The sequence below is a fragment of the Vicugna pacos genome, unplaced genomic scaffold (assembly GCF_048564905.1).
Source record: "Vicugna pacos unplaced genomic scaffold, VicPac4 scaffold_18, whole genome shotgun sequence".
Lineage (NCBI taxonomy): Eukaryota > Metazoa > Chordata > Mammalia > Artiodactyla > Camelidae > Vicugna > Vicugna pacos.
The window spans coordinates 2,222,360-2,238,227 of record NW_027328739.1 but is presented as its reverse complement, the minus strand read 5'-3'; the positions used below and the strand labels follow the sequence as shown (position 1 = coordinate 2,238,227).

The 15,868-nt window shown below is 37.4% G+C and overlaps 1 protein-coding gene across 1 annotated transcript in view; it reads left to right on the top strand.

Annotated features, from left to right (window-relative positions):
- LOC140692873 (uncharacterized) overlaps nucleotides 1-12,287 on the top strand; it is a 78,483-nt gene extending 66,196 nt beyond the window's left edge. The window contains exon 3 of the mRNA XM_072957094.1: nucleotides 12,264-12,287. Coding sequence (XP_072813195.1) covers nucleotides 12,264-12,287 — 24 coding nt within the window. The remainder of the gene's footprint in view (nucleotides 1-12,263) is intronic.
- The last annotated feature ends 3,581 nt before the right edge of the window (nucleotides 12,288-15,868 follow it).

The window sequence follows — 15,868 nt, the reverse complement described above, 5'->3', positions numbered from 1 at the left end:
TAAGGAAGTTGCTTTTTAAAAAATTTGGATCTGATACAATTGTGATTTATTACAAGTCAAAAACCCCCAGAAAATATCAAAAGTTTGAGCAATTGACAATGGATATTTGAAAATGGATAATTGAAAAGAGATATTTGACAGTATCTCATTTCCATACTCATAAAGGAAGACAAGAAGGGTTGCAGATGCAATTTCTCATCTATTGATATTATGCTATCAGATTCTAATAACATATCTGATGTTGTATATAGTTTCAGATGCATTAAAAAGCTATTTTTAAGACATTCAAAAATTAATTGTTGTAAGTTTATTAAAGGAATAAACTCAAAATGTTTTCTTCTTTAAAATATTAAAAAACAATTTGAGAATTAATATTTTAAGAGACTAGTTTTATTCTCCATTTCAAACTTGGGGATTGTAAATAAATAGAAACATGTATGAAACTCAGTTTTAGAAAATAATATGGATAACCATATATTTTGTTCTACAATATTCTTTTCTTTCTTGTTTTAAACCTGAAGCTGCCAGTCATGTTTTCCATAGGACATATATTCTTCTGATTTTATTCCTTTTAAAATCTAGTTTTTCCCTTAGGGAAAAATATTTATATTTTTAAAAAATCTGGAATTTCTCAACAGAGTCAAGGAACCATGCTGTATGATTCAAGGGTACAAATGGTGTCTCTTTCCCTGTACTGCTCCCACCCAATCAATCTGCATGAAACACTGATGCATGGCAAATTCCAGAATATAAAAATTATAGTGTCAAAAGGAATAAAGCATGACAACAAGAGTGAGGCAAGATTCACTTTTCTGATTGTGTGCACATTCTCCATTTCCCCATTGTATTGTCATTAACTTCTCACAATATGTAACAGTGCAGAGTGGCCAGAAGTTGGTGAACTATCCTTTCCATCAGAAAGCATGCATGCATAAACAAACAAACAAACAAACAAACAAACAAATAAGTACAACTGCAAAACACAAAACCCAAAAAAAATAAGGAAAGAGAAGAGGAGTAGAGGGGAGATGAAGATCATAAGAGATAATGCTGTCAAAAACCCACTAGCATAAATATTAAACACACAGGAAAGAGAAGCAGGTGTGACTCAGAAAGAGAGCAATTGACTTAAGATACAGGAGAGATTAAGTCTTGGAAGGATAACACAGAAAGAATATTTTCCTATCACACATTTGACAGGATTGTTTAATAAATGTTAATTTCTATTTTATTCTTATAACTGTATCCTACACAGCAAAGAGTGAGAGACCATGGTAACCCTCCTCAAAGTCAGAGAAGCATTGTGTCCTGGGAATTGTGGCTATTCTGGACTTAAAAGGACAATGGTTAGAAACTAATTTTAATGTTCAAATTTTAGAATTACAGTATTCCAAAATGTGTAAAGGCAAAAAGGGTATAAATGAAAAACAGCTGTATGGCCGAAAATGATGATGTTCATAGAGTATTTTCCTAAGCTCTGGCTCTATTACTACACACTTCATTTGTTGCTGTGCATCATTTGTTGCTGTGCCCCATCTCTGGGCCTTACCCAGAGCCTTCTGAGCTAAAGAGAGATAAGCTGTCAGATGTTGAAGTAGTTGATCAAGACAAAAGGCCAGATGAATGTAACAGTAAAGCCTTCTATCACTTGCTGAGATGACACAGTTAGAGGTTAAACAGGAGAAAGTGCCAGTTCCCATGGTGGTTCACTTTCCCCCAGGATATTGCCCAAGACAATGGTCAGGTGGATCAGTGAAAATATTTGTCTTAATTTCCAAGGAGCCCCCAAACCAAATGCTCCTGTCACATTGAGCCTGAGGTCTGTGGGGAGCCAAAGGGTAAGGGCAAGGATAGCATGGAGAAAAATATTTTCAAGGGCCCCTGATAAGGTTAACTTGGCAGAGGTGCCTGAGAGTCCCCCCTGCAGTAAGACCCTGATGATGAAGCCTCCAAGAGGAGGGCCTGGGCCAGGAAATGAGGTAAGTGTAAAGGCATGCATGACTAGGGGCCTTGGGTTCTGAGACTGCAATTCATTGGCTGGGCACTGAGTCTGGGTGGGCTGAGCAGCTTTCCCTTGTGAGTTTCCTCAAGTAAATACTTTGCAATTGCCTATAGTTGGACTTACATTAGACATAGGTTTTTGGCTTGGAGCCTGACAACCTCAATTCTGTCTATGTGAATGATAGTAGTGACAGGACATTAGCCAACTAGTTTGGATGCTTTCAAAATGAGCAGAGACCCAAGATTATGTGCTGAATAGATCATGTCAGGGAGAGAGTGTGTGTGTAGGGGAGTGCATTGTCTAACATACCAGCCAGTGAAAGTCCCCAAGGGTCAAATATAAAAATGCCAGTGAGGAGGGAACATCTCCCCATTGAGTAACTGGGCTGAATAGAACAAATATTTCTCACCACATAAGGAAGAGGTGTTAATATACAAGTGATTTGATTTAAGGAAATTAAAGCAACATAATATTTCTTAACCTGAAAGATATTCAGCAAAAATATACCCATTATACAACTATAAAAATATAACAGTGAGTATTGTATTCAGCAGAATGTTACAACTTCATGTTCACCACAAACACAGGACTTTTCTGATTATTATTATTATTATTTAACAACATGTCAAGTGATAGATTTTACAAAGGGGACCTAATTTATGTTATCCCAGAAAAGACATAATGTCTCAAGGATACGTAGGAGATATTCTGAAAAGTGTATCCCAGGTGACAAATATGTGGACTACAAGATACGAAGTATCCTGGGCTGCTGGAGGGTCTAGATGAGGCCTCTCTGGGCCAAGCCTGATGGCAGGAGATAAAAGTGGAGAGGCAATCAGATATTCTTTTTGGATATAAAATTTAAAACTCTCAGAAAAATGATCACTCATGGCATTTTCTTTTATTGTACCATATGTGTCCTCCTTTATAACTATTAACCTAAGGTATGAAATATTTTTTAGTGATATGTAGTAATGATTTCCTAGAAAGGCAATATAATATAAAGTCTAGAAACCCACAAGATTACCTTTTTAAGATTTATAGTCATGACTTTTTACTGTATGATTTTTCGTGATTTGAGAAATGTGCATAAATTTTCCAAATTGTGAAAATAGTTTGATTTCCAGTTATTCTTTGCCTTCCTATTTTTCTCTGAATGTTAAGCTATCATCTGAACAATGAAGCTGTCTGATCCCTCACAGCCAAAATGAAAGAGACCCTTAGAAATGTAGTCCTTCCCTGAGAAAGCAAGAATATGCAGCTTCACTTATAAGGGAACCCAGAACATCTTAAATTTACCAACCTCACAAAGAATACAGGGATGTGATATTGGAATGAATGGCTAGAATTAATTATAAAACATTCACCCTTACAACCCTAACAGGATTATTCCCATTTAGAAATTTCCAATGCATGAGAAATCAGATATGTCAATGTACGAACTTTTAATTCCTTATCATTAAGGGAGTATGCTTCACGTTTCATTGTAATTAACTAAGTTCTTTCTGAAACTGCATTTCATGTTCTTCTTACACCTATCTGTGGGATAAAGTGAGCAAATGTTTTAATTCCAATTTTGTACGTATGGAAATTAAAGCTGAGAGAGATAGGAAATAATTTTCTCCAATTTCTTGAAACCAGTCAGTGACCAAATTGGGTTTCAAATCTAAGTCTTTCTTTTTCAAACACTTAATGGCCTAAATAAATAATTGGATCTGAAGTGCTGTAAAGTTAACCCAAGCAACAATAGATTTTCTCTAAGAAGCTTCATTTTCATGGGAAAATTATTGTGCACATGTGGGTAGATAATGTCATCCAATGTAGCTCAAAGAAGCAGAAAGGATAGGTCAAAAGAAAAAACATTTAGAGATGATAAATAATCATCATTCAAGAATACTGTAAATATCTTCTTAGCTATATAAGCAAACATAAAATTGGAGAGTTGAAATTACATAAGACTAGAAGTAGAAGAAGAATCAGATGGCTTTTTTCAGGTCCTCAACATCAATTATAACTTTTTCTTTGTGATTAGTTAAAAGGATATTATTTCTTCCCATCCAACTTCTGCAAGGAGAGTTAGACAGTCTTTGCCTGTGACTCATAGTAGCTGGTAAAGAAGAGGTGCTCAACAAACATTTCTCAAAAAAATAGTCTTAGAGAATGTTTTTAGTGCTCTTCGTTTTTAAAATTCTTGTTTATTCTTATCTCCAAAACAGACAGACAGTATAAAAATAAAAACAAAGGGTCATTGTTTTGGAATACGATATATGTTTTAGCTGTTGTGTGTGCTATTAACAGAATAATGCTCCCCATTCTCTCTTGACCCATGAATCACAGCTGAGCCCAACATGTGGCATCACTGAGTGACACACACACACAAATCTTCATAAAATATAGTAATGCATTTCTCACATAAATTATATTTATTGGCTATTCATCAAGTCACAGGTTGTTTCCCTGAGTTTTCACAATGATTCAGGACTTGGGACAGTTTGGTTTGGACAGCTGTTCATCATTATTGCCCTAATTGTCAGTCATTAAATTTGCTCTGTTTTTTTTAATAACCTATGGGTTGATGCACACTTGGTGTAACAATGATTAAGCCTACACTTATTCAATTATCACTTTTTTATTGTAAAATATTTCTAAATAATTTTGAAAAAAAATTCACTTAACTCTTGCAACATCTCTTAATGAGGGAATCAGATCACCAGTATTGTCTTTTTTGGTTTTTTGTTTGTTTTTGTTTTGCCAATGACCAGCACTGAGAGATTGCTGGCTTTATTATATTTTTTTAAATTAAGGTATAGTTGATTTACAATATTGTGTTAATTTCAGTTGTAAAGCATAGTGATTTAGTATATATATATATATATAATTTTTCAGACTCCTTCCCATTATTGGTAATTACAAGAGATTGAATAGAGTTCCCTGTGCTATACCTTGTGTGTCTGTTGATCCCAGACTCCTAATTTAGCCCTCCGCTGCCTTTTCCCCTTTTGTAACCATAGTTTGTTTTTCTATGTCTCTAAGTCTGGTTCAGTTTTGTAAATATGTTCATTTGTATCATTTTTAGATTCAGCATATAATATGATATTTGATTTTCTCTGACTTCAGATAATATGATCATCTCTAGGTCCAAAAGTAATTAATAAAAACCATTATTATTTTCTAATCAATTCTCTCATTTGTTGGACTCAACACTTGTAGATTTTAACTTTAAATTTTTAACTCTTCCCAAGGAACCCTACAAGTTCATAGTACATAATATTCTGTATCTTAGTTATAGTGAAATTTAGATTCACAATTTCTCTTGCTAGTATGAAGAAAAATGTTTTCTAACTATAATAAATTCACATGACCATCTCATGTAAGAATATCACTGCTTTTTCTGGTTCTTAATTCCTTGTTAATGCATAAAACTCAAGAGGTGTCCTATGAATAATATTTCCTAAGGAAATAAAAAACATTTTTTTTAATTTTAAAATATTGAGTGAGAGAGAAACCTTCTGTCAGAAGTGAAAAGTTATGCTATGTCGATATTTTCCCATGACATATCAAAATTTAGTGACTTAAATTTTACATCTACCTGTTATTTTTTGCAAGGTTTTGATTCAGTTTGGAGGTCTTGCTATTCTGAATTGAGTTGGACTGACATTGCTAAAGGTTCTCTCTCCTGTATAATAAGCTTATGGGTTAGTAGTGAACTGATCAGACTTGGCTGGCTTTAGCTGGGGTGACAACCCTGCTTGATGCGGTCTCTTAGCTGCCAGGAAGCTAGTCTCAGCTCATTCTCAGGTTGATGGTGAGGATTCAAGAGAGAGTAGGTCATGTCATGAACAGGACAAGCAAAAGTGCACTCTTCTATCTTCAATGAATTTTCAGCTTATATCACACTTGTTAACATTGTTTTGACCAGAGCTTGAGACGTAGAAAAGCCCATTGTCAAAGGGAAGAGCAGAAAATTACAAAGAAAATGACAGCATTTAGAAAAGAATTAATGAGACCATGAATGAAATTAGCCTACCACAAAAGGTGATTCACTTGTTAATAACAATGTTGAAGACATGTCTTCTAAGACAGGGACTGATTCTCCATTGAATGGTGAAGACAGTAATAATAATAATAATAATAGTAATAATAATAATAATAATAATAATAATAATAATAATAACAACAACGGTAATAATGGAAGAGATATAACAAAGCAGAAACAGACTCACAGATACAGAGAACGGACTGTTGGTTTTCAGGAGAGAGGGGTGTGGGGCGGGGCAAAGCTAATATAAAGGATTATGGAATACAAGCTACTATGCATAAAACAAGATACAAAAAGACCTAATGGATAGCAAAAGGAAAAGAGTCACTATTTTACAATAGCTTTGTATGCAGTATAATCTATAAAAATATATAATTTCCATGCTGTACACCTGAACTAATATATTGTAAGTCAAAAATACTTCAGTTCAAAATAAAAGAACTTAGTGAATGAAATGAGGGTCATTTGGTTTTTTACCATAAAGGTAATTACCATACAATAATTACTAGCTTCCTGATCGCATTTATAATGGCTATAACTTTCAGTTAGAGGCAACCTAGGAACCTCTAAGAAGTCAAAGAAAACACATATTTTGCATGATTGACAAATCATTCCTTCCAAAATACACTCATACTTCAATTTAAAAAAAATCTTTATTGAGAGCCTGGAAATACAATTATGTTCAATTCAGAGTCATTGCAATTGAATTGGCAATTGAAATATAAAGAAATCCATGTGCCAATAGAGCTAAATATTTGAATTCTATGGAGTGCTACGTAATCAGAAATTAAACTTTGCCACATATATGCCTTACTTTAAAAGTCTTTATTGAAATATGAAAATGATAAGGCAAGTGCATAAAACTTAACTTTACAGCTTGATGAGATTTCACAAATTGAAAGCACTGACATAACCATCTCTGGGATGCTTTTGAATGTTTTCTCTCTGTTGTCTCTTTCTTTCCCCTTATTATTGGCAAATACTTAGAATAGCAAGTGCATGTAGTGCAAAATGTGTGGCTCACACTAGACCAGATGGCTGACAGTGTTTTTTTTCCAGATGCATTTTTCTTGGGAGACATTAAAATGTAGTATACTTGTTATCAGTGCATTGCCTCTCTGCTGCAAACCACTCTTAAATGACTGCTGTGAAATAATATATCTGGACCCTGTAGATGTTTCTCCTGTGGCAGATGGCATGCTTTGTTAGTAGAGAGTACCAGAGAGACAATAGAGTAAGAAAGGTGTTTCTCTTCCAAGTCTGCTCTGTTTTCCTAGGCAGGCTCCTGCACCATGTCAACTTCCAAGCTCAGCAGAGGGCATAGCTCCTCCAGTCCCTTGACTCCAGAAGTACCTGACTTATAAGAAGCTCAGGATATTCCTTGGGGGTAGATTTTTCCAGCAACTCCACAGTGGCTTCTTAGTGGGGATTTTCCAGCAGGGTACCTCCTATTAAAAATTTCTTCCTGTACTCCCTGGGAGGCTTGTGGCCTCGGTGAACTTCTCCACTCTCTCATGAGCCATAGATATACCCACCATCTAAAAAGAGGTCTGGGTGTTCTCCACACTTCAGGAAATGTGTCTTTCCCTGTAGTTCATGAACTCATCTCTAGGAGATCTGGTTGTTCTTTTATCTGTTATTCCTAGATTTTTTTATAGGACCCTTTACACTTTAGTAGATGATTCCCTGTTATAGTTAATACTTTTAATTAAAATGTCCACATTCAAGGTACCACATGGTTCCTGCCTCTGGATTAGTGCTTGACTGATGTGGTTGCTTCATTCAGGGTCCCAGAGCTCTTCTGATTCAAGACATGATTCACAGTAGTAAAGTTGAGTGCACTTTGCATAGTAATATTTGTCAGTTTAAACTATGAACTTTAAAAGATCTGTCAATGAATATTAAGCTCAACTTAGTAGAATATTAAAATCAACCTAAGATTTTGGAAACATAATTACTGAAATTACATTGAAAGAAAGAAGCAAATGTTATTGAAAAGCAAATCAAAAGGGAGTGGGAAGGAATAAATTGGGAGTTTGAGATTTGCTGACACTACTATGTATAAGATAGATAAACAACAAGCTTATACTGTTTAGCACAGGAAACTATGTTCAATATTTTTCAGTGACCTATAATAAAAAATAGTATGAAAAGGGATATATGTATTTATATGCCTGATTGAAATATTATGCTGTACACCAGAAATTGATACATTGTAAACTGACTATACTTACATTAAAAAAATCATCAGATATGTATATTATTTGAGTACGAATACCGAGACATATTTTGTTTTATCATTTGGATATATAATAGCATCAGAATATAATTTTAAGTTGTATTTATTTGTTATTTATGTATGTTCATACAGTTAATTAGTTGATTCATTGATTTGTACACTATATATGACTGGGTGATCCAACTTCTAGCCAGGAAAAGCATACTTTACACTGTATAACTGACCTTGTTACCTCCCTACTCTGATTTCTCTTAACCCCTTTTGCAGATCATTCACTCCTCTAAATTATACATAATTTTTTTAGGCACGTTGATATCTTTATTCTGGTTCCACCTGGCCTCAAACACCTGGGAGACACCCCATTTCCTAAAGATGATCATGTATTTTCTCTGACAGAGTTTAATGCTTCCCTTCATCTTTGGCCTTTAGCAGTATGAATTTATTTCTAGGTTGTTTTTTAATTCATTATTTGTTGAAAATTCTTGACCATTCATTTTGCAATATTTTTTTCCTCATTCTTTTACTTTCTTTTTCCTTCTGGGACTTCAATTAAATATATTTCAGACTGATAGGCCTACATCTCTTGGATACTCTGTTCTTTTAAATTTAAATTATTAAAATTTTCCAAGAATTTCCTCTTTTGTTTTCATTTGAGTAATGTCTGTTGACCTATATTCAAGTCCACCAAGGCTCTCCTTGAATGTGTCAGGCCTACTGATGAGCCTGTCAAAGGCATTCTTCATCTCCTTCGCTGGGCATGTGTTTAAATTTATTCCTGGCCTGCTCTTTGACATTTTCTTATTGTTTCCATTTCTCTGCTGAAATGACCCATCTATTCATGAATAGCTTCAAGTCTTTTCACTGGAAATTCTGATGTATTAATCATAGTGATTTTATATCCCCTGTCTGATTTTCACTTCTATTATTTGTTTTATCTTTCAACAGTGGATTTTTTTCTTTCAATTTCATAGGTCTCATAACTTTTATTTTAAATCTACATATTCCATGTAGGGGGTCAGAAGCCTAAGTAAATAATGTTTAAGGCTGGAAATAGGCACGCCTCTTTTCCTGCTAGGCTTTCTTGGGGAGCTGAGCTGTGTTTCTGTTTTGCTGGTTGTTTCAATTACCTGCCATGCATGGCTAACCTCAGGTTCCTTCAGTGTCACCTTGTGGTTAGGATGGGAGCTAGACTGACAGACAATCTGAGTTTTATTCTGGAATGTGCTTGGTCCACCTTCAGTTGTAGATGTTCCCTGTGACCCTGCATCTTGGTCCCTGTGTGCTCTTATCCCTCTGCTGGGGGTTGGTCTGCTGTTGCTTGTTTCTTTGTCCTGGTTACTCCAGATGGTGAGGAACAAAGAGGCTTTCCACATTTTCCTCATTTAGTATCAGTCATAGGTAGCTCACATGTCTCTGAGTCTTTGGAGCCAAGTTTCCTTGGTGATCCTGCTCAGCATTCCATGGTAAAAAAAATCTTTAATTTTCTGAAACAAGGAGGATGTCTGCCTGTCTCAATTAATCAAACTCTGAGTTTTCACCTGCTGAAAGTGACAGGATTTACTGCCCTTTATTTTCAGCATCTTAAGACATTATTCCACTGGGGAAAGCATCCAGGTAAGAATTGTTTTCTCCCTCAGCAGTGCCATTCCAGGGCAACAGGAACACACCAGCTGAGGGATGTTTTCTCCACTCTTTCCTGCCCCCAGGCTTTTTCACAATCAAACAGTGAGGTCCATGGAGAAGGGGCTGCAACCATCTGTGTTCCCAGGACTCCACACTCTCCCAACTGGGAGTGCTCAGCTTTGAGCAGTTCATTAAGGAGTTATTTGATACTTTTGTATCTGTTTGCATGGCCACCTTGTCTCCTTCTGTTACCCTAAAAGGGGGAAAGAAAAGGCCCCAGTTCTTGACTTACCCGAAAGATAAGAATTCACATGGGAGATGAATGCATTGTGCAGTGAAATATTTTATTAGGAAAGGTGAAGTACCCCTCCAAGAACAGGAGGCAGGCTGATCCAAGTGCAGACAGCAATGGTCCTTGCTCCCTTCTCTTGTACCCTCACTTAGAGGTGGTCTTTTGATTGATTGATGGCTCTTGCCCCTGGAGTGATCAGTCATGTTTGTCCCGTTTTGTGAATGCCCTTATCCATGATGAACACAGAAAAACCCACGGAGGGGCCTGAACCTCAATACTAATTATATTACAATGAGCACTGGGTCTTGTCCGGTTAGGTTCTTGTCACTACCATGCAGTTCCAGCCTTTTAGCTCTAACTGGTTTCTTGCTGGCACTCACTTAAAAGAAGTAAAGTCCCTTTATGCTGGAATCAGGCATGCCACCATCTTCCGGACCATCCTCCCTCTCCTCCACCTGTCTGCCTCGTGCCCCTGCTTATCTAACTACCTAACACTTCCAGTGCTCTGGGAGAGGTGAGGGATTGCCAGTGTCTTGTCTGTCTGGAGGCTCATGCCAGCATTCCTCAAATTTTACCCTGATGATATCCCTTCAAAGTCAGCACTCTGATGGGTTCAGCAGCAGTGTGATTTTGCAGATTTCCCAGCTTCTTCTTATGGTCTGATAAGTATGACACTCTTTCCATGTGTCTATCCTTAGATGGAACCAGGTCTTGGTAATACATGTGATTAAATCACTAATTATTCATGGTTACCAAGATTCCAGGTACTTTTGGTTATTATGTTATTAATATTTCATGATGAAACCAAAATAAAGATGTGTTCTCCTTTGAAATATGCCAAAATATAGCTTAAAATCTAAATGTATTATTTTTATTCCATTAAATTAAAAAATACAGTTCCTGTCTATTTAAAGTAAAAAGAAAGAGATTTGGGATTTTCTACATATACTTAGGGGAACCTATGTACTTTGAAATATTTGACAACTTTTTATTGAATTTTTTATACGTATTGCACACATGAGGGTATCTATTAGCTACATATGACTTAAAGTAAAATAATACTCTGATAATCATTTAAAAATATACGATGGCAAAGACACTTGAAGCCCTTGGAGGCTCCTCCCCACTAAATTCTCCTTTTTCTCTAGAGGTAACTCCTACCATGGGTCCTATGTTAACCAGTTCCTTGCTAGTCTTTGTATTTTTAATGTAAATGTATGTATCTGTAAAACATGCCATTTATTTTTGCCTGTTTGGAATTTTACATAAATTAAGCCATACTGCATACATATATGACAGAGTCTGGAGTTCCATCTGTGTTAATATCTATGTCTATAAGCGTGGACTTTCAGAACAGGGACTCAAGAGCCAGACGGCCTTGTTTTAAATATTATATCATTAACTAAACAGCCTTCATAGAGAAGTTCCTTAACTTTCCTGTCCTGTTTCTTTGTGTGTAAAGCATATTGTCATATTAATTAAACAAATTAATGCAGTGCATTCATATAGCTAACTAATACAGCTCAAGGCTATATGACCCTTTAAATTTTAAAGCCCCTCCTTTTTGAAGCGGCTTTATTTAAGAAATAGAAGACAAATTATAAATATCAGTGACAAACTAAAATATTAACTGCAATAAGAAAAAAAATCACAATTATAATTATATTTCTAAATGTAACAAAAATAACTGCCCATATAAACACATTCTAGGACTATTTTCAGGTCCCTGGAAAGGCTTGTACAAATGAGGTGCTCGGAAACAAATTCCATCAGCTTCATGGCAAGTCTGACTCTGCAAATGTAAAACACTTTGAATAATAGTTCTGTAAAAGTGAGTGATATTTATATGTATTTTTATTGCGCATGTTAATAGAAATTTTTTACAGTATTGTTTCCTTAAGTGAAATAAAATATAATTAATCTAACTAATTACATGTACCAACAAATAATATTGTCACATAGAATTTTCATAGTTTTGGTTTTAGTTTTCTTTTGTTGTTGTTCTCAAAGTTTATTGTTGCAGGCATTAAAACGAAGTTGAAACTAATGCTGTTATTCACTCGTGCAGTTAAATACCTTCAGGCACATTTAAGACACGGAGTGCAAATTTGAAGCTTATCTTTCTGCAGTCAGGGGTGGGGGACGAGGGAGGGAAACACGCTTCAGCTCCGGGGGAGGGGGCTGTTTGCGAGTGTATGCGATGCGCGGTCCAGATCTGGGGATGCCCGCGGGCAACGGGGTTACCGCGGGGCGATCCCATCTCGCAGCTGCCGCCCTGGGTCTCTAGACCCCGCACGCTTAGCACGACCAGCAGCGCCCCAGCCCCTTCCACTCCAATTCGGACTCACGCGTGGGCGTCAGAGGGCGCACATACTTCCCGCTGGAGACCTTTTCTCTCTCTGATTCGGACAGCCCAAAGCCCCAGCTCCGGGAGCCAGGCTCTGACCCCGGACACTCGCCAGCCCTGCACTGGGGCCCGCGTGCCAGGACCTGAGGCCCCAACCTGCCTGGAGAGGGTCTACGTGGGGCCAGGGCCGGCCACGTGGGCAGTCCTCCCTTCCACGCCAGGCCTAGATGCTGGATGTCCCCGCACCGCGTGTCCCGCCGCCCCTGCCCAGGTCCGAATCCCGGCTGGGCGACTTTCTGGGCGTCGCAGCCACGTTAGGGACAGGAGTGCGCATCGCTGAACGGTGGCGCCCGCGCCGGGCTTACGTTGGTGCGGGAGCGGCGGAGCGGCCTCGGGCGCAGCCACGCCGCCTGTGCCCACGGCGCGGGGCGCTCTGGTCTCGTCCTGGAGTTACTTTCTCGGTCCCAACCCTGCCAGCACCCCTCCCGGCCTGGCCCCAGCTTCGCGAGGCCCCTCCCCTACTCTCCCCTCCCCCTTCCCTCCCCTTACCGCCTCCTCGCCCTGCTCTCCGGCTGCCCTCCCGCCGCTCCCACCCCCTGTCCTCCCTCCCCTCTCTCCAGCGGCCTTCCCCGATGGCCGGCGAGAAAACCAGCCCCGACCCGAGCCGGTAGCTGGCGCCCCACGGCGGCCAGCCCAGGCGCAGAGGGCAGCGATACGGCTCCCAGTTACCCAGCGCGGCGCCCGCGAGCGGGAGCGCGCGGCCACTCCTGGCTGGGGGATCAGCTGCGCCGCCTGGTGGTAGCTTGTCTACCAAATAACGCAGTTGCTTCACTTTTTGTTTGCTACGAATTTGAAATAAAAATTTTAATTCCTGTACATTTCGGTTTCTACTGTGTTTCTTTGAAATGATACATGAATTTTTTTTTACTTTAGGAAAGAATGGTGTTAAGAGTAATGTATCTATCAAATTCAATATATATATATATATAATTTATATTTCACTGTGCTATTTTAAATATCTAAGTAAATAGGCCAGTAAGAAATTTCCATAATTTTTAGAAAACCACATAAATTTTTAGATAATAGTATTTCTTTGACCTTCAATAATTAGAAGCTTGCCTAAATTACTTTTATTGCTAATTTATAAACATATATTGTGTACACATTAAAAGCTAGGAAAATAGTTTTCACAATATTGCCAAGTAAAAATCATACTGACATAATCAAACTTAGAAAGGAAATGACTTTAATGTCACTGTATATCAAAGCAATGTATATTACACAGAAAACTGCATTTAAAGTGTACTATGCGGAGACCATGTTATTTAGAACCGTGAGTACAAACTTAATATGAAATGGGAAAATAAACTTAACTTTAAAATTGATCACATTGTAACAGACAGAATTTATCTTTTAGATCGTGACAAACGCTTGTGGTTAAACACAGGTCTGAAATTCAGCTGCTGGAGTCCAGTGTAATCACACCTGATGTTCACTGCCTTGTACATTCTGACTGAAAAGTGTTCATCACCTACAGTTTGTCAAACCTTGTGATTATTATTCTCACACAATATATAACAGTCAATTAGCAGTAGCCATACAATTTTCAAAATTTTAGGAATGTACTACAAATTTTCTTCCCCCCCAGTTCCCTTCTGTACTGTCTTGAAAATAAAATTAGCAATCAACTCAATATAATACATTATTTTAGGTTTTTCCAATTAACTTTTCAGATACTAGCACCCTAAGGCAACTGTTTAATAGTGTTGAGGCCTATAAAGATTTACTCACTGAGGAAATATTTATGGAGTATCTATTAGCAGCAAGACTATAGAGATGTAATAGGGGTTCTGAATAAGTCAAGATTTTGTCCCTGAATATAGGAAGTGTCGGTTCTAAGGCCATAGCTCTCCCTGGTGACTGAGCATCACAATCACACATTTGATTTCCTCTGTTTAAGATTGGGAGAATGCTGAGAATATCAAAGAGTAAAACTCAGAATTGCTGAATCAGGATGGAGGTAAAGAGTAGAATTGATGAATCTGTGTTAAAGAAAAACTCAACAGGTGATTTTGATGTTTGGCTAAAGTAGTGGAGAATTGGGAAAGAGGAAGAAGGGTTAGTAATTGTAAAATCACAAGAGCAGGTCAGTTCTGGAGTCTGACTGGTTGGATGCCAATCTTAGACCATTGCTTTGACAGATGTCTTATTCTGCTGGGCTGCTGTGACAAAATCCTACCACATTAGTGACATAAACAACAAAAATGTCTTTCTCACAGTTCTAAGGCTAAGTCCAAGATCAAGGTATGAGCACGTTAGTGTCCTGGGTGAGGGCCTCACCTTATGGCTCATAGCAAGTCTTCTCCTGTGTTCTCAAATGATGGAATGGGTGAGAGATCCCTGTGGGGTCTCTTTTCTAAGGACACTGACCCAATCTTGGGGGCTTCACCCTCACAACCTAATCACCTCGCACAGGCACCAGGATTTCAACAGATGAACTATGGGGTGGGGCACACAAACATTCAGTCCATAGTGGTCGATGACCCCCAAACTTAATTTAACATCAGTATGTTTCAGTTTTCTTGTATATAACATGGGGCTAACAGTAGTGCATTTTAAAAAAATAGTTTAAAGGATGAAATTTATTTATTTATATTCTTAATCACAGTGCCTGATATATTTAAGTGATCAATAAATATTTATCAAGTTTTATTTTAAGTGTAGTGAAAAGATCCATGCTTTATTCAAAGTGAAGAAGCAATATTAAAATATGACTTATTCAGAAATGCTGTCTGGAATGGTGATAGTAAAGTTGAGACTGGAAGATTCTGCTTCCACTTAGAAGAAAGAGGAAAAAACATGAAAAGATATATAAGTTAGAAGTGATAACACAATATTCTGATTAAGACAATATCTAAATTAAAGGGATTTCCTGTTGCAGAATGACACAAATAGCAAAATAAGATACTTTAATAAATATTCTCAAGGTTATATTTTTGGATAATTTTCACTTCATTGAGTGAAGGGATCTTGATTATAGCAGATAGCGAAGGGCTGTGCTTTCTAGATAGCCATATAGGAAAATAGTGGAAAACTAGTTTATTTCAGGTCTTAAGGGTTATTTTTAAAAGATTATTTGAAAATAGACTTTAAAAATACGTTATGCCGCTTGAGATAAAAGAATATATAAATGTAATTACAAATAACAGATATACTTTGTGTTCGGATGATCATTTCCAGTTATTTTCATCCAGCAAAGGGGCTCATCTTTGTTCTGATGTGGTCCCCTGAGCTTTTGTGATTGTGACAAAGCTTTCTCATACTTG